The sequence below is a fragment of the Bufo bufo genome, chromosome 5, assembly GCF_905171765.1.
Source record: "Bufo bufo chromosome 5, aBufBuf1.1, whole genome shotgun sequence".
Classification (NCBI taxonomy): Eukaryota; Metazoa; Chordata; class Amphibia; order Anura; family Bufonidae; genus Bufo; species Bufo bufo.
Window position 1 is genome coordinate 1,275,267 of NC_053393.1, and position 19,768 is coordinate 1,295,034.

General features: G+C 43.9%; 1 protein-coding gene across 1 annotated transcript in view; it reads right to left on the bottom strand.

The window, feature by feature from the left end:
- Window positions 1-19,768, bottom strand: part of WDR97 (WD repeat domain 97) — a 197,163-nt gene that overhangs the window by 135,656 nt on the left and 41,739 nt on the right. The window contains exons 5-6 of the mRNA XM_040432345.1: window positions 18,489-18,725; window positions 17,964-18,054 (exon numbers count right to left, since the gene is read on the bottom strand). Of these exons, the coding sequence (XP_040288279.1) occupies window positions 17,964-18,054; window positions 18,489-18,725 (328 nt within the window). The remainder of the gene's footprint in view (window positions 1-17,963; window positions 18,055-18,488; window positions 18,726-19,768) is intronic.

Here is a 19,768-nt window from a genome sequence, read left to right on the forward strand (position 1 = left end):
TGATTAGGTCACCTGACTTCCTGCTCACAGAGCTTTCTGGGAAAGAGACCGGCACCTTCTTCCTTTTTCTCCCTACCTCATGGAAGGAGCAGCTGCACATTGTGTGTCTCTTACTAAAGCATCGTCGGTAAGGGATTCATTCATGTTTTTGTATAAGTTTTGTGTACATTGTGCTGTACATTCAGTTCTTGTATGTTCATTTTCTTATAGTTTACCTTATCTACTGCCGGTTAATAAAAACCACAGACTACAGAAACAAGTCTCATCTTATTACCTAGTAGAATGGTGATATCTGCCTGTTGAGCTGCATACAGAGCCCGGGGGTACATGTTGTGAGAACAGGACAGTAAACGACGACTTCTAGCGGGAGAGACACACCTGACTACACAGAAGTCTGTTACGGTCCACGCAATATCTGCAAACGGACACCACAGCGACCCTATACAGTCCAGTGCTGCAAGGGGATAGCCGCTTCAAGCAATGTCGACACATTTGATTGCATACCGTGACCGCTCTCTAAGCACAGCGAACGGCATTCCACAGCACAGTAGTCTCCACGCGGTTAAGTGTCTTCACCAACACCATGTTGCAAAGCACAGTATGGAGCTACAAGACAAGATCAGAGAGGGATGGTTCCTCCAAGTCGTCTTCCGTTAGCAATGCGCCTCCCATTGCCCGCGCAAAGGCAGAAGCCGCGAAGGTCAAAGCAGCCTTTGCCGAACAAGAAATGAAGATGAAAGAAGAAAAGGCACAGCTGGAGGCTGAGAAAGCAAAGGAACAGGCTTCAATAGACATGCAAAAGGTCCTCTTAGATGCAAACCTAGGGAAACTCGTCGTAGAGAAAGAAACGGCAGCCGCCATAGCTGAAGCAGAGTTCTTGGAAGCAATGGAATACCCGAAAACTGAAAGTCATCGCAGTGTGCTTAGTCCAGAACTCAGCCAGCAAGATCCTGTACGACGCACTTCCGAGTACGTCCGTCAACACTCCAGACCAAACAGCAATGCTAATCCATTCCCTGGAACCGAAGATGTCACCTATGCCACAGAGGAATCATACCGTCCAAAAGAAAGAGTCACGCTCGGAACCCAGTCCTACAAACAAGAGAGCCCAGAGCCACGTGACAAAACTCCAGCTAACGTCCCTGCACACCAAGGAAGCCAGCTTCCAGTCCAGCCTGCAGAGCCACCTTATCCCACAAGACGGTATGACATCGGCTGGCCTAAGTCAGAGACTCCATACAGGTATGATCGCCCACCACACTCTCACCGTGACTTTCCACCTCCAACCAACCATAGTAGTAACCAGAACACAATAGACTTTGCCAGGTTCTTTACTAAACGAGAGCTAGTTACAAAAGGGACTGGCGAAGTTCAGTGATCGCCCTGAAAACTATAGAGCATGGCGGGCCTCCTTTTATAACATTACAAAAGACTTGGGTCTGTCACACAGTGAGGAGATAGACTTCCTTGTAGACCGGCTTGGATAAGACTCTGTAGAACATGCCAAGAGAATCAGGGATATTAATATAAACTACCCAGAGATTGGCCTAAGAATGATCTGGGATAGACTTGATGAATGTTATGGTTCTGCAGAGGTCATAGGATGCGTTGTTTAAAAGAATTGACGAATTCCCTAAAATATCTAGCAAAGGGTTCCAGAAACTTAGGGATTTAAGTGATCTACTGATGGAATTACAGGTTGCCGAAGGAGATTTACCGGGGCTTGCTTTCCTCGACACTGCCAGAGGTGTCAAGCCTATTGTATTAAAGCTTCCCCACAACCTGCAGGAGAAATGGGTCTCCCACAGGTCAAGGTACAAACATATCCACAATGTGCCATTCCCTCCCTTCAGTGTGTTTGTTGACTTTGTAAGGCTAGAGGCTAATATTCGTAATGACCCTAGCTTTGATCTAAAACAGTCTTGTGCCACTCCCTATGACCACAGACCACACAAAGGATCAGTGGCAGTGCACAAAACTAACATTTCACCTGCAGATTCTTACAGGCATTACAGCTCCGCCAGCCACGAAACAGTCAAAGATCCTGGTAAGCAGTGCCCTCTACACAAGAAGCCTCACCCTCTTCTGAAGTGCAGAGCCTTTAGAGAAATGTCCATAGGAGATCGCAAAGCCTTCCTCAAGGAGAACCGCATTTGCTACAAGTGCTGCTCATCGACATCACATATTGCCAAAGACTGTCAGGTTAGTGTAAAATGCACAGAATGCAACAACTCAGATCACAACACGGCCTTACATCCTGGGCCTTTCCCATGGACCTCATCACAGAGTAACAGTGCCAGAGAGCACGGCGGGGAGGAAAGTAACTCTGAAGCTAACCCACCAGCAGTTACTTCACAACGCACTGAAGTCTGTAAAGGACTCATAGGCGGCAGGTCCTGCTCAAAAATCTGCCTTACAAAAGTATACCCAAAGGGCTGCAGAGACAAAGCCATCAATGTTTACGCCATCCTAGATGACCAAAGTAATGCGTCCCTAGCCAAATCTACTTTCTTTGACATTTTCAACATCAAAGGGCCCAACACTCCTTATTCTCTAAAGACTTGTGCAGGTACTGTAGAAACAGCGGGGAGGAGAGCTAGTGGCTACCTAATCGAGTCCATAGATGGTAAGACGTGTCTTTCCTTACCAACTATTACTGAATGTAACCAAATCCCTGATAATAGACATGAGATCCCCACACCAGAGGTAGCCATACATCACCCCCATTTACAGCGTATAGCCCATCTCTTGCCAAAACTCGATCCTAATGCTCAGATAATCCTACTCCTAGGGAGAGATATCTTACAAGTTCATAAAACTAGAGAACAGATTAATGGCCCACATCATGCTCCTTATGCCCAAAGGCATGACCTAGGATGGGTCATAGTAGGAGATGTCTGCTTAGGAAGCATACACAAACCAACCTCCATTAATAGCATGCTCACAAGCACATTAGATAATGGACGTCCCTCTATCTTCCAACCATGTAAAAACAACTTCCTCATAAAGGAACTGCCACATAGTACTCACCTACCTTGTTCCTTCATAGACTCTTTAGACCACGACATAGCTTGTGACAGTGACGAAGACCACCTAGGTTGCTCAGTGTTCCAAAGGACCAAGGAGGACAATCAGATAGCAATGTCCCATGAAGACAGATTGTTTTTAGAGACCATGCAAAGGGAAATCAGTAAGGATGAAACAAATAGTTGGGTCGCACCCCTTCCCTTCAGGCCTCAAAGGCAACGTTTGCCTAACAACAGAGAGCAAGTCTACAGACGTTTTGTCTCTCTAAGACGTAGCTTCCACAAGAAGCCAGAAATGAAAGATCACTTCTTTACTTTCATGAGTAAAATATTTGAGAATGGTCATGCTGAGGTAGCTCCCACCCTTAAAAACTCGGAAGAATGTTGGTATTTACCCATATTCGGGGTTTACCACCCAAAGAAACCAGGTCAAATTAGAGTAGTGTTTGACTCTAGTGCTAAATATGAAGGCGTCTCCCTAAACGACGTCCTGCTCTCAGGTCCAGATCTTAACAACAGGCTCCTAGGAGTACTGCTTCGTTTTCGTAAAGACTCTGTTGCCTTCATGGCGGACATTCAGCAGATGTTTCATTGCTTTCTCATTAAAGAGGAACACAGAAACTTCTTAAGATTTCTTTGGTTTATTGACAATGACCCCACAAAAGATATCGCGGAGTACCGCATGCGGGTACATATCTTTGGTAACAGCCCCTCCCCTGCAGTTGCAACTTATAGTCTCAGACACTCTGCTCAGGAAGGCGAACTAGAATATGGTTCAGACGTCAGACAATTCGTAGAAAGAGACTTTTATGTAGATGACTGTCTAAAATCACTACCCACTGTTGAGGGTGCAGTAAGTCTCCTTAAGAGAGCTCAAGAAATGCTCGCATGCTCGAACCTGAGACTCCACAAAATAGCCTCCAATAGTAAGCAGCTGATAGAAGCATTTCCCTCTCAAGACCACTCAAACGACCTACAGAGCTTAGACTTAGGGACTGACTCCCTTCCTATACAACGTAGCCTTGGTCTCATCTGGGATCTAAAATCAGATACGTTTACCTTCCAAGTCGGCCAGGAAGAGAAGCCCTTTACCCGTAGAGGTGTCCTGTCTGCCATAAACAGTCTTTATGATCCCTTAGGATTCACGGCCCCCGTTACAATCCAGGGCAAATCCCTACTTAGAGAGTTAACTGAGGAGACATTGGATTGGGATCACCCACTTTCCCCTGAAAAAAGAAACCTATGGATAGAGTGGAGAAACTCCCTAAAGACTTTATCTAACCTGCATGTTCCACGTTCTTACGCTCCTGTGCCATCCACAGAAGTAAAAACACAAAGACTTTACATATTCTCTGACGCGTCCGTCAAAGCAATTGCCGCTGTAGCTTATCTGAAAACGGTAGACAACAAAGGTCAGTGCCACACAGGGTTTGTCATGGGCAAAGCAAAGCTCGCACCACTTCTCGAACATACAATACCCAGGCTAGAACTCTGGGCCGCTGTACTAGCCGTTGAACTAGCTGAATTAATTACATCAGAGATAAACCTAGAGATCCGAGACACCGAGTTTTATACAGACAGTAAAGTGGTCCTGGGCTACATTTACAACCAAACTAGGCGTTTCTACGTTTACGTTAACAACCGAGTGTTAAGAATCAGGAGGTCCACTTTCCCAAAGCAATGGCACTTTGTACCTATTGACCATAACCCAGCAGACTTAGCAACCAGGTCAGTTGCTGCCAGTCACCTTAAGGACACAGTTTGGTTCAGGGGTCCTGCTTTTCTATACAACTCAGAACATTCTTCTGCCTGTGACTCATATGAGCTGTTAGATGCAGATTCTGACAAAGAAATCCGCCCTCAGGTATCTGTGCTACTTACTGTAAATTCGTACAATCAGCTCGGTAGCCACCGTTTCATCAGGTTTTCCACCTGGAAGTCACTCGTGCGAGCTATCACCTGCTTAGCACACGCAGCCGGTTCCTTAAAGCATGCCCCATTTGTTATGGAATGTAACTGCAAAGGTTGGCACCATTGTAAGAATGGATACTCAGTAAGTGAGCTAGAACAATCGAAAAATCTAATTGTTCCATGCAACGAGAGACATTCGCCAAGGAACTCTACTGCATCAACAACAAAAAACCTGTGTCAAAAGACAGTGTGTTAGTGAAGCTCGATCCAGTCCTTGACGAGAGTGGGAGGGCGGCTTAACCACCTCCGGACCGCTGTACGCAGATTCGCGTTCCGGAGGTGGCAGCCCTGCGCTCAGCGACGCATATACGCGTCATCTCGCGTGAGCCGGGATTTCCTGTGAACGCGCGCACACAGGCGCGCGCGTTCACAGGATCGGAAGGTAAGAGAGTTGATCTCCAGCCTGCCAGCAGCGATCGTTCGCTGGCAGGCTGGAGATGTGTTTTTTTTAACCCCTAACAGGTATATTAGACGCTGTTTTGATAACCGCGTCTAATATACCTGCTACCTGGTCCTCTGGTGGTCCCCTTTGTTTGGATCGACCACCAGAGGACACAGGTAGCTCAGTAAAGTAGCACCAAGCACCACTACACTACACTACACCCCCCGCCCCCGTCACTTATTAACCCCTTATTAGCCCCTGATCACCCCTGATCACCCCATATAGACTCCCTGATCACCCCCCTGTCATTGATTACACCCCTGTAAAGCTCCATTCAGATGTCCGCATGATTTTTACGGATGCACTGATAGATGGATCGGATCCGCAAAACGCATACGGACATCTGAATGAAGCCTTACAGGGGCGTGATCAATGACTGTGGTTATCACCCCATATAGACTCCCTGATCACCCCCCTGTCATTGATCACCCCCTCTGTCATTGATTACCCCCCTGTCATTGATCACCCCCCCTGTCATTGATCAACCCCCTGTAAAGCTCCATTCAGATGTCCGCATGATTTTTACGGATCCACTGATAGATGGATCGGATCCGCAAAACGCATACGGACGTCTGAATAAAGCCTTACAGGGGCGTGATCAATGACTGTGGTGATCACCCCATATAGACTTCCTGATCACCCCCCTGTCATTGATCACTCCCCTGTCATTGATCACCCCCCTGTCATTGATCACCCCCCCTGTCATTGATCACCCCCCCTGTCATTGATCACCCCCCTGTCATTGATCACTCCCCCTGTCATTGATCACCCCCCCTGTCATTGATCACCCCCCTGTCATTGATCACCCCCCCTGTCATTGATCACCCCCCTGTCATTGATCACTCCCCCAGTCATTGATCACCCCCCCTGTCATTGATCACCCCCCCTGTCATTGATCACCCCCCTGTAAGGCTCCATTCAGACATTTTTTGGCCCAAGTTAGCGGAATTATTATTATTTTTTTCTTACAAAGTCTCATATTCCACTAACTTGTGTCAAAAAATAAAATCTCACATGAACTCACCATACCCCTCACGGAATCCAAATGCGTAAAATTTTTTAGACATTTATATTCCATACTTCTTCTCACACTTTAGGGCCCCTAGAATGCCAGGGCAGTATAAATACCCCACATGTGACCCCATTTCGGAAAGAAGACACCCCAAGGTATTCCGTGAGGGGAATATTGAGTCCATGAAAGATTGAAATTTTTGTCCCAAGTTAGCGGAACGGGAGACTTTGTGAGAAAAAAATAAAAAATATCAATTTCCGCTAACTTGTGCCCAAAAAAAAAAAATTTCTATGAACTCGCCATGCCCCTCATTGAATACCTTGGGGTGTCTTCTTTCCAAAATGGGGTCACATGTGGGGTATTTATACTGCCCTGGCATTCTAGGGGCCCCAAAGCGTGAGAAGAAGTCTGGTATCCAAATGTCTAAAAATGCCCTCCTAAAAGGAATTTGGGCCCCTTTGCGCATCTAGGCTGCAAAAAAGTGTCACACATCTGGTATCGCCGTACTCAGGAGAAGTTGGGGAATGTGTTTTGGGGTGTCATTTTACATATACCCATGCTGGGTGAGAGAAATATCTTGGTCAAATGCCAACTTTGTATAAAAAAATGGGAAAAGTTGTCTTTTGTCAAGATATTTCTCTCACCCAGCATGGGTATATGTAAAAAGACACCACAAAACACATTCCCCAACTTCTCCTGAATACGGCGATACCAGATGTGTGACACTTTTTTGCAGCCTAGGTGGGCAAAGGGGCCCACATTCCAAAGAGCACCTTTCGGATTTCACTGGTCATTTACCTACTTACCACACATTAGGGCCCCTGGAAAATGCCAGGGCAGTATAACTACCCCACAAGTGACCCCATTTTGGAAAGAAGACACCCCAAGGTATTCCGTGAGGGGCATGGCGAGTTCCTAGAATTTTTTATTTTTTGTCACAAGTTAGTGGAAAATTATGATTTTTTTTTTTTTTTTCATACAAAGTCTCATATTCCACTAACTTGTGACAAAAAATAAAAACTTCCATGAACTCACTATGCCCATCAGCGAATACCTTGGGGTCTCTTCTTTCCAAAATGGGGTCACTTGTGGGGTAGTTATACTGCCCTGGCATTCTAGGGGCCCAAATGTGTGGTAAGGAGTTTGAAATCAAATTCTGTAAAAAATGACGAGTGAAATCCGAAAGGTGCTCTTTGGAATATGGGCCCCTTTGCCCACCTAGGCTGCAAAAAAGTGTCACACATCTGGTATCTCCGTACTCAGGAGAAGTTGGGCAATGTGTTTTGGGGTGTCATTTTACATATACCCATGCTGGGTGAGAGAAATATCTTGGCAAAAGACAACTTTTCCCATTTTTTTTATACAAAGTTGGCATTTGACCAAGATATTTATCTCACCCAGCATGGGTATATGTAAAATGACACCCCAAAACACATTCCCCAACTTCTCCTGAATACAGAGATACCAGATGTGTGACACTTTTTTGCAGCCTAGGTGGGCAAAGGGGCCCATATTCCAAAGAGCACCTTTCGGATTTCACTCGTCATTTTTTACAGAATTTGATTTCAAACTCCTTACCACACATTTGGGCCCCTAGAATGCCAGGGCAGTATAACTACCCCACAAGTGACCCCATTTTGGAAAGAAGAGACCCCAAGGTATTCGCTGATGGGCATAGTGAGTTCATGGAAGTTTTTATTTTTTGTCACAAGTTAGTGGAATATGAGACTTTGTATGAAAAAAAAAAAAAAAAATCAGCATTTTCCACTAACTTGTGACAAAAAATAAAAAATTCTAGGAACTCGCCATGCCCCTCACGGAATACCTTGGGGTGTCTTCTTTCCAAAATGGGGTCACTTGTGGGGTAGTTATACTGCCCTGGCATTCTAGGGGCCCAAATGTGTGGTAAGGAGTTTGAAATCAAATTCTGTAAAAAATGACCTGTGAAATCCGAAAGGTGCTCTTTGGAATATGGGCCCCTTTGCCCACCTAGGCTGCAAAAAAGTGTCACACATCTGGTATCTCTGTATTCAGGAAAAGGTGGGGAATGTGTTTTGGGGTGTCTTTTTACATATACCCATGCTGGGTGAGATAAATATCTTGGTCAAATGCCAACTTTGTATAAAAAAATGGGAAAAGTTGTCTTTTGCCAAGATATTTCTCTCACCCAGCATGGGTATATGTAAAATGACACCCCAAAACACATTCCCCACCTTCTCCTGAGTACGGAGATACCAGATGTGTGACACTTTTTTGCAGCCTAGGTGGGCAAAGGGGCCCATATTCCAAAGAGCACCTTTCGGATTTCACTCGTCATTTTTTACAGAATTTGATTTCAAACTCCTTACCACACATTTGGGCCCCTAGAATGCCAGGGCAGTATAACTACCCCACAAGTGACCCCATTTTGGAAAGAAGAGACCCCAAGGTATTTCGTGATGGGCATAGTGAGTTCATGGAACTTTTTATTTTTTGTCACAAGTTAGTGGAATATGAGACTTTGTAAGAAAAAAAAAAATCATCATTTTCCGCTAACTTGTGACAAAAAATAAAAAGTTCTATGAACTCACTATGCCCATCAGCGAATACCTTAGGGTGTCTACTTTCCGAAATGGGGTCATTTGTGGGGTGTTTGTACTGTCTGGCCATTGTAGGACCTCAGGAAACATGACAGGTGCTCAGAAAGTCAGAGCTGCTTCAAAAAGCGGAAATTCACATTTTTGTACCATAGTTTGTAAACGCTATAACTTTTACCCAAACCATTTTTTTTTTACCCAAACATTTTTTTTTTATCAAAGACATGTAGAACAATAAATTTAGAGCAAAATTTATATATGGATGTCGTTTTTTTTGCAAAATTTTACAACTGAAAGTGAAAAATGTCATTTTTTTGCAAAAAAATCTTTAAATTTCGATTAATAACAAAAAAAGTAAAAATGTCAGCAGCAATTGAATACCACCAAATGAAAGCTCTATTAGTGGGAAGAAAAGGAGGTAAAATTCATTTGGGTGGTAAGTTGCATGACCGAGCAATAAACGGTGAAAGTAGTGTAGGTCAGAAGTGTAAAAAGTGGCCTGGTCTTTAAGGGGGTTTAAGCTAGGGGGGCTGAGGGGGTTAAAGAGGCCAAATTAGGGTTTAATGAGAAACATCCTATCATAATTCCTGGTCATCATCATTTAGCTTCCTTGCTTGTAGAGCACTACTACAGTAAGATAAAACACCAGGGCCGACTATTCACCGAAGGAGCGTTACGAGCTGCTGGGCTGTGGGTCGTTGGTGCAAAAAGGTGTATCAACAAATGTATATTCAAATAGAAACATAGAAACCTAGAATGTGTCGGCAGATAAGAACCATTTGGCCCATCCAGTCTGCCCCATATACTGAATACTATGGATAGCCCCCGGCCCTATCTTATATAAAGGATGGCCTTATGCCTATCCCATGCATGCTTAAACCCCTTCACTGTATTTGCAGCTACCACTTCTGCAGGAAGGCTATTCCATGCATCCACTACTCTCTCAGTAAAGTAATACTTCCTTATATTACTTTTAAACCTTTGCCCCTCTAATTTAAAACGGTGTCCTCTTGTGGTAGTTTTTCTTCTTGTAAATATGCTCTCTTCCTTTACCGAGTTGATTCCCTTTATGTATTTAGCAGTTTCTATCATATCCCCTCTGTCTCTTCTTTCTTCCAAGCTATACATATTAAGGTCCTTTAACCTTTCCTGGTAAGTTTTATCCTGCAATCCATGTACTAGTTTAGTAGCTCTTCTCTGAACTCTCTCTAGAGTATCTATATCCTTCTGGAGATATGGCCTCCAGTACTGCGCACAATACTCCAAGTGAGGTCTCACCAGTGTTCTGTACAGCGGCATAAGCACTTCACTCTTTCTACTGCTTATACCTCTCCCTATACATCCAAGCATTCTGCTGGCATTTCGTGCTGCTCTATTACATTGTCTTCCCACCTTTAAGTCTTCTGAAATAATTACTCCTAAATCCCTTTCCTCAGATACTGAGGTCAGGACTGTGTCAAATATTCTATATTCTGCCCTTGGGTTTTTACGCCCCAGGTGCATTATCTTGCACTTATCCACATTAAATTTCAGTTTCCAGAGTTCTGACCATTCTTCTAGTTTTCCTAAATCCTTTTCCATTTGGCGTTTCCCTCCAGGAACATCAACCCTGTTACATATCTTTGTGTCATCAGCAAAAAGACAAACCTTACCAGCGAGGCCTTTTGCAATATCACTTATGAAGATATTAAACAAAATCGGTCCCAGTACAGATCCCTGTGGAACCCCACTGGTAACATTACCTTGTTTTGAATGTTCTCCATTGACTACAACCCTCTGTTGTCTGTCACTCAGCCACTGCCTAATCCACTCAACAATATGGGAGTCCATGCTCAATGACTGCAGTTTATTGATAAGTCTTCTATGTGGGACAGTGTCAAAAGCCTTACTAAAATCTAGATATGCGATGTCTACTGCACCTCCACCGTCTATTATTTTATTCACCCAGTCAAAAAAATCTATAAGATTTGTTTGACATGATCTCCCTGAAGTAAACCCATGTTGTTTTTCATCTTGCAATCCATGGGATTTTAGATGTTCCACAATCCTATCCTTTAATAGGGTTTCCATTAATTTGCCTACTATTGATGTCAGACTCACTGGTCTATAGTTGCTCGATTCCTCCCTACTACCTTTCTTGTGAATGGGCACGACATTTGCCAATTTCCAATCTTCCGGAACGACTCCTGTTACTAATGATTGGTTAAATAAATCTGTTAACGGTTTTGCCAGCTCACCACTAAGCTCTTTTAATAATTTTGGGTGTATCTCATCAGGCCCCTGTGACTTATCTGTCTTCACCTTAGACAGCAAACTTAGAACATCTTCCTCTGTAAAGATACATGCATCAAACGATTTATTAGTCATTCTTTCTAGTGGAGGTCCTTCTCCTTTTTCTTTTGTAAAAACTGAACAGAAGTATTCATTAAGGCAGTCGGCTAGCCCTTTATTCTCTTCTACATACCTTCCGTCCTTTGTTTTTAATTTAGTTATTCCTTGTTTTAATTTCCTTTTTTCATTTATATATCTGAAGAATGTCTTATCCCCTTCTTTCATAGACTGAGCTAGTTTTTCTTCTGCCTGCGCTTTAGAAGTTCTTATAACTTGCTTGGCCTCTCTCTGCCTAATCTTGTAGATTTCCTTATCTTCATTGCTCTGGGTTTTTTTATAATTACAAAATGCTAGCTTTTTATTTTTAATGATTTGGGCCACTTCTGCTGAGTACCACATTGGTCTCTTCCTTTTTTTGCTTTTACTGACAAGTCTAATGCAATTTTCTGTTGCCTTCAATAATGCACCTTTTAAGTAGTCCCATTTCTCCTGGACTCCATGTAATCCGTTCCAGTCTGATAAGGACTCATTTATGACTAATTTCATTTTTGAAAAGTCTGTTTTTCTAAAATCTAAAACTTTTGTTTTTGTGTGGTGGGACTCTTTCACAGTTCTTATATTAAACCACACTGACTGGTGATCACTAGATCCCAAGGTTTCGCCTACAATGACATCATATACCGAATCCCCGTTTGTGAATACCAAATCCAAAATGGCCTCCCTCTGGGTTGGCTCCTCAACCACTTGTTGTAGAGATAACCCCAGTAGGGAATTTAGAATATCTGTACTCCTGGTAGAACTTGCTATTTTGGTTTTCCAGTTTATATCTGGAAGATTGAAATCTCCCATAATGATAACTTCTCCTTTCATTGTCATTTTAGCTATTTCTTCAACTAGTAGATCATCTAGTTCTTTAACTTGACCAGGTGGTCTATATATCACACCTACACGAGTTACTGCATGGTTAGCAAACTGCAACGTAACCCAAACTGACTCTATGTTGGCCTCACCAACAAATGTATCACTTTCCGTAAGCTACGCGGGGGTTTACAGACACAAAAAATGGCCAATCTCCCATCCGACAGGGTTAGCATGGACCCTCCATTTACTAATGTGGGCCTTGACGTGTTTGGTCCCTGGTCCGTTATCACACGTCAAACTAGAAGTAGCCACGCTAGCTCCAAGCGATGGGCAGTCAATTTCAGTTGTATGTCAATTCGAGCCGTCCACATTGAAGTTATCGAGTCTATGGACACTTCTAGCTTCATAAATGCCCTCAGGCGCTTTATCGCAATCAGAGGTCCTGTAAAACAAATCCGCTCTGACAGACGCACAAACTTTGTTGGAGCTGCTAATGAGCTAAAGCTTCTCTCCAACTTGGATAATAACGGTGTAAAAAGATTCCTTAGTGAGCAAGGATGCACTTGGATTTTCAATTCCCCTCATGTTTCTCACATGGGAGGAGCCTGGGAAAGAATGATTGGCATCGCCCGCAGAATCTTGAACTCTATCTTCCTACAAGTGGGCAATGCTAGACTCTCATGAATGCCTTACAACCTTTATGGCCGAAGTCTCAGCCATTATCAATGCTAGACCCTTGGCTCCGATATCAAATGACCCAGGAGATCCAATACTGCTTACGCCTGCCTCTCTACTTACCCAAAAGACTGGTATAGTGAGTGCTCCTTCTGGAGAGTTTGGCACCAAAGATCTCTACAAACGCCAATGGAGACAAGTGCAAGGCCTTGCCGATACTTTCTGGAATAGGTGGAAGAAGCAATATCTTCCCACCTTACAGACAAGAACCAAATGGCACACAGTTAAGCCCAACCTAAAACCTGATGACATTGTTCTTGTTAAAGACTCTCAGGCTCAAAGAAATCATTGGCCTTTGGGCCTCATTACTAAAGTGTTCCCAAGTGAGGACGGACATGTCCGTAAAGTTGAGGTCAAGATTTTCAAACAAAATGAGACCAAACTGTTTATCAGACCTACTTCCGAACTAATCCTACTGTTATCTGTTGAGGACTCTAATAGTGACATCGGCTGATGTCAAGCGGGGACTGTACTGTCTTCTCTTCACTAACCATTGCATAGTCTGTTCATTTGTGTGCCTACAGCGCCATCTAGTGACCTTTAGCTGTAAGTGCATCTTCTGCCTTGTTAAAGGGTTTCTACCACCAGAAATACTGTTATGTAGCTGACTGATATAGCGATGCGCCAATGTCAGCACTACATAACAGTATGTGTCTAACATTAGTCCCTGCAGCCGTTTTTGTAAAAAAAAAAGCACTTTTATTATATGCTAATGAGCCTCTAGGTGCTATGTGGGCGTAAAATCAGCACCTAGAGGCTCCGTCCACTCACGCTTTATCCCGCCCAGGTACCCTGTTCTGCCCGCCCCGCTCCTCTTGATTGATGGCATGGTCCACCGCATCGTTGACGAAATCCTGTGCCTGCGCCGTTCACTTCTGTCTTCGGCGCAGTGAGTGAAGGCCGCTCTCCTGATGCCGGCTTCTTCACTGTGACGGCGCAGGCGCAGTGAGGAATCCGGCACCAGGAGCGCATCATTCACTGCCTTCGCCGAAGACAGAAGTGAACAGGGCAGGCGCGGGATTTCGTCAATGATGCAGGGAACAGTGGCATCAATCAAGAGGAGCGGGGCGGGCACAACACTGGACCTGGGCGGGATAAAGGGTGAGTGGACGGAGCCTCTAGGTGCTGATTTTACGCCCACATAGCACCTAGAGGCTCATTAGCATATAATAAAAGTGCTTTTTTTTACAAAAACGGCTGCAGGGACTAATGTTAGAAACACACTGTTGTGTAGTGCTGACATTGGCGCATCGCTATATCAGTCAGCTACATAACGGTATTTCTGGTGGTAGAAACCCTTTAAACTCTGCATATTGATTAGGTCACCTGACTTCCTGCTCACAGAGCTTTCTGGGAAAGAGACGGGCACCTTCTTCATTATTCCCTTCACCTCATGGAAGGAGCAGCTGCACATTGTGTGTCTCTTACTAAAGCATCGTCGGTAAGGGATTCATTCATGTTTTTGTATAAGTTTTGTGTACATTGTGCTGTACATTCAGTTCTTGTATGTTCATTTTCTTATAGTTTACCTTATCTACTGCCGGTTAATAAAAACCACAGACTACAGAAACAAGTCTCATCTTATTACCTAGTAGAATGGTGATATCTGCCTGTTGAGCTGCATACAGACCCCGGGGGTACATGTTGTGAGAACAGGACATTTACAGTTTGCACAAGAGCACCTGGACGTTCCACAGCAGTACTGGCAAAATATTCTGTGGACAGAGGAAACCAAAGTGGAGTTGTTTGGAAGAAACACACAACACTATGTGTGGAGAAAAAGAGGCACAGCACACCAACATCAAAACCTCATCCCAACTGTGAGGTATGGTGGTGGGGGCATCATGGTTTGGGGCTGCTCTGCTGCGTCAGGGCCTGGACGGATTGCCATCATCGAAGGAAAAATGAATTCCCAAGTTTATCAAGACATTTTGCAGGAGAACTTAAGGCCATCTGTCCACCTGCTGAAGCTCAACAGAAGATGGGTGTTGCAACAGGACAACGACCCAAAGCATAGAAGTAAATCCACAACAGAATGGCTTAAACAGAAGAAAATCCGCCTTCTGGAGTGGCCCAGTCAGAGTCCTGACCTCAGCCCGATGGAGATGCTGTGGCAGGACCTCAAGAAAGCGATTCACACCAGACATCCCAAGAATATTGCTGAACTGAAACAGTTCTGTAAAGAGGAATGGTGAAGAATTACTCCTGACCGTTGTGTCTGATCTGCAACTACAGGAAACGTTTGGTGGAAGTTATTGCTGCCAAAGGAGGTTCAACCAGTTATTAAATCCAAGGGTTCACATACTTTTTCCACCTGCACTGTGAATGTTTACATGGTGTGTTCAATAAAAACATGGTAACATTTAACTCTTTGTGTGTTATTAGTTTAAGCCGACTGTGATTGTCTATTGTTGTGACTTAGATGAAGATCAGATCACATTTTATGACCAATTTGTGCAGAAATCCAGATCATTCCAAAGGGTTCACATACTTTTTCTTGTAACTGTACATATGTGGTATTGCCGAAATCGTACTGACCTGGAGAATGAAAGTAACTGGTCAGTTTTACAATATAGGGAACACCATAAAAACGAAACCCCTAAAACTGTTGCGAAATTGTGTTTGTTCTTCTTCAATTTCACACCATTTGGAATTTTTTTCCTGCTTCCCGCCACATTCATTAGGAAAGCCATCTTACAACTATGTGAATGAAAAAAGTTATGGGAGGGCTGGATATAAAAACAAAAACACTAAAAGTCACCCTGTCTTAAAAGGATTAAAGACTATTCTTTTCAGTAAAGGGTTAAAGGGGTTTTCTGGGATTTTAATATTGATTGCCTCTCCTCAGGAAAGGTTCGACACCCTGCACCCCCGCCAATCAGCTGGATGAGGAGAAGGCGCACGCAGTGCACGCGCAGCGTACCCTTCATTGTTTGCCTACTCGCCATCGACATCGCAGAGATGAGCAGTGTAATTACAAGAAGCCGTCCATGAAAGTGATCACTACAGGGAAGTCCATGGAAGTGATCACAACAAAGCCGTCCATGGAAGTGATCACAACAGAGCCATCCATAGAAGTGACCACTACAGAGCCGACCATGGAAGTGACCACTACAGAGCCGACCATGGAAGTGATCACTACAGGGCCGTCCATGGAAGTGATTAATACAGGGCCGTCCATGAAAGTGATCACTACAGGGCCATCCATGGAAGTGATCAATACAGGGCCGTCCATGAAAGTGATCACTACAGGGCCATCCATGGAAGTGATCACAACAAAGCCGTCCATGGAAGTGACGACTACTGAGCCGACCATGGAAGTGATCACAACAGAGCCATCCATAGAAGTGACCACTACAGAGCCTTCCATAAAAGTGACCACTACAGAGGCGACCATGGAAGTGATGATTACCGAGCCTTTATGGAAGTGATCACTACCGGGCCATCCATGGAAATGATCACTACAGGGCCGTCCATGGAAGTGATCACTACAGGGGCCGGTTGGATGTACTGCCACATTCTCTGAAACGCCCTTGGAGACGGCTTATGGTAGAGAAATGAACATTCATTGCACGGCAAAGGAGAAGCGCTCACATTCATATCTCGGCAAAGGAGAAGCGCTCACTAACACAGATCTAGACAGATTTGTGGACAATATTTGAGAGTAACGGGTCTTCTGTGTCTGTAGAAAATGTTTCAGATCTTTGAGTTCAGCCATCCATAGAAGTGACCACTACAGAGCCTTCCATAAAAGTGACCACTACAGAGGCGACCATGGAAGTGATGATTACCGAGCCTTTATGGAAGTGATCACTACCGGGCCATCCATGGAAATGATCACTACAGGGCCGTCCATGGAAGTGATCACTACAGGGGCCGGTTGGATGTACTGCCACATTCTCTGAAACGCCCTTGGAGACGGCTTATGGTAGAGAAATGAACATTCATTGCACGGGCAACAGCTCTGGTAGACATTCCTGCAGTCAGCATGCCAACTGCACGCTCCCTCAAACGTTGCGACATCTGTGGCATTGTGCTGTGTGATCAGACTGCACATTTCAGAGTGGCCTTTTATTGTGGGCCGTCTAAGGCACACCTGTGCAATATTCATGCTGTCTAATCAGCACCTTGATCTGCCACACCTGTGAGGTGGGATGGATTATCTCGGCAAAGGAGAAGCGCTCACTAACACAGATCTAGACAGATTTGTGGACAATATTTGAGAGTAACGGGTCTTCTGTGTCTGTAGAAAATGTTTCAGATCTTTGAGTTCAGCTCATGCAAAATGGGAGCAAAACCGAAAGTGTTGTGTTTATATTTTTGGTCAGTGTAGTGTGACTGTGCCTCAGTGCACAAAGCGAGCTCCATGAAAGCTTGATGTGGAGGAACTGGCACAGCGCCCTCACACCCACGACCCCTTCAGGATGGGCTGGAATGGCGATGGTTGGTCACACCTTCTCCTCAAACATCACACCCTGAGCCCACAAGTACGGCATAAATTCCCACAGACTCCCCAAAGTCTTGTGGAAAGTCTTCCCAGAAGTCTGTTATAGCTCCAAAAAGCGGGACATCCATGAGATGTCCAACAAGCTGATATAGGTGTGATGCTCCGGGGGGCCCTTACTTTTTGACATATAGGGGGAGACCTATTAAGACTGCCATTTCCTTCTTGATCTCCTGTAAGCTGGGGTGAGATGTCTTCTTAATAAATTAGGTGCCCTCCATGCATCACAAACTCACACATGGCAGTAAGGAGCTTGGTGGACTTCAGCCATGATTTAAGCCAGTTTCTGGCCTAGATTATAGTGAATCCAACATGCCACGAGGCTCCACCCTTCTGATAAGACACAACCACTTTTCGTGTCACTTTATAAAAACATGGTAAGAAAAAAAAAACTGCAAGTTATGGGCCAGATATGGCGAATTTTGTGGTACAAAAGCTTTATGAATCTTCCCCATAGTGTAAATAACAAAATAATTTTTAAAAATGGTTGGAAGCGTGACAAGACCTGAGCAGGCGGTTGTCCTCTGTCCAGAGGCGGATGGTTCTGTCTCTTCCACATGAGGCCACTAGGCCCAGTCCCGAGCTGGCACAAAGACCTGAGAAGAGAGACAAGAGGGCAGTGACTGAGGTCCCCACTTTTACTACATGAATCCTTCTCCCATCAGGCCTCTGCTTTGTGCACCATGTTCTGTCTTGTATAACTGCCTAGGCCTAGTCCATGCAGATTACAAGGCCAGCTTTCTTCAGGACCAAGCAGACACTGGACGCGTCTCTCGAGTAAAATACTCTTATTAGTATCTGCCCCCTTCTTCCCTATGAGACAAATGCTACACACCACCCACGGATAGTGGAACATTTTCCACCATATGCTATGTCTCTGGTTTGTAGGATGCTCAGAACATGAGATTCCAGCTTCAGCATCATGCTGATGTGAAGCCATCTTCATCCAAATTCCATCCCTGACCAATAGAGCCAGAGACCTCCAGCCAACGGGCAGACCTGCTGAAATAGGTGGACCTGACCACAGTACCTGTTATCTGGTCCTGATGGTCGTCACCAGACGGGTGGTCGTTTCGTCTTCCAGTCTTCAGACAGTACTGCACAAGCGTGTAGGTTGCACTGGATGGGTCGTGGAAGGCGACAAAGAGCTGAGAATTGAGGGAGCACAGGCGTCCAACCTGCTGAGCGCAATAAAAGCTCATACACAGACTCAGGCTCTCCTCACTGTATGGGAAGAATCTCCAGACCTTCACTGTCAGATCGGACCCTAGAAGAGAGGTCAGGAAGAACCCATTAACATCTCCATACGTCACTGCACCATCATGAGACTCCAATGTCGGAGGAGAACTGTTAGTTCTATAGATCCATTATACCCAGTGATCTCTCATATATTCTATAGATCCATTATACACAGTGATCTCTCATATATTCTATAGATCCATTATACACAGTGATCTCTCATATAATCTATAGATACATTATACACAGAGATCTCTCATATATTCTATAGATACATTATACACAGTGATCTCTCATATATTCTATAGATACATTATACACAGTGATCTCTCATATATTCTATAGATACATTATACACAGTGATCTCTCATATATTCTATAGATACATTATACACAGCGATCTCTCATATATTCTATAGATACATTATACACAGTGATCTCTCATATATTCTATAGATCCATTATACACAGAGATCTCTCATATATTCTATAGATACATTATACACAGTGATCTCTCATATATTCTATAGATACATTATACACAGCGATCTCTCATATATTCTATAGATACATTATACACAGTGATCTCTCATATATTCTATAGATACATTATACACAGTGATCTCTCATATATTCTATAGATACATTATACACAGTGATCTCTCATATATTCTATAGATCCAGTATACACAGGGATCTCTCATATATTCTATAGATCCATTATATACAGTGATCTCTCATATATTCTATAGATACATTATACACAGTGATCTCTCATATATTCTATAGATCCATTATACACAGTGATCTCTCATATATTCTATAGATCCATTATACAGAGGGATCTCTCATATATTCTATAGATACATTATACACAGCGGTCTCTCATATATTCTATAGATCCATTATACACAGCGATCTCTCATATATTCTATAGATCCAGTATACACAGGGATCTCTCATATATTCTATAGATCCATTATACACAGTGATCTCTCATATAATCTATAGATACATTATACACAGTGATCTCTCATATAATCTATAGATACATTATACACAGTGATCTCT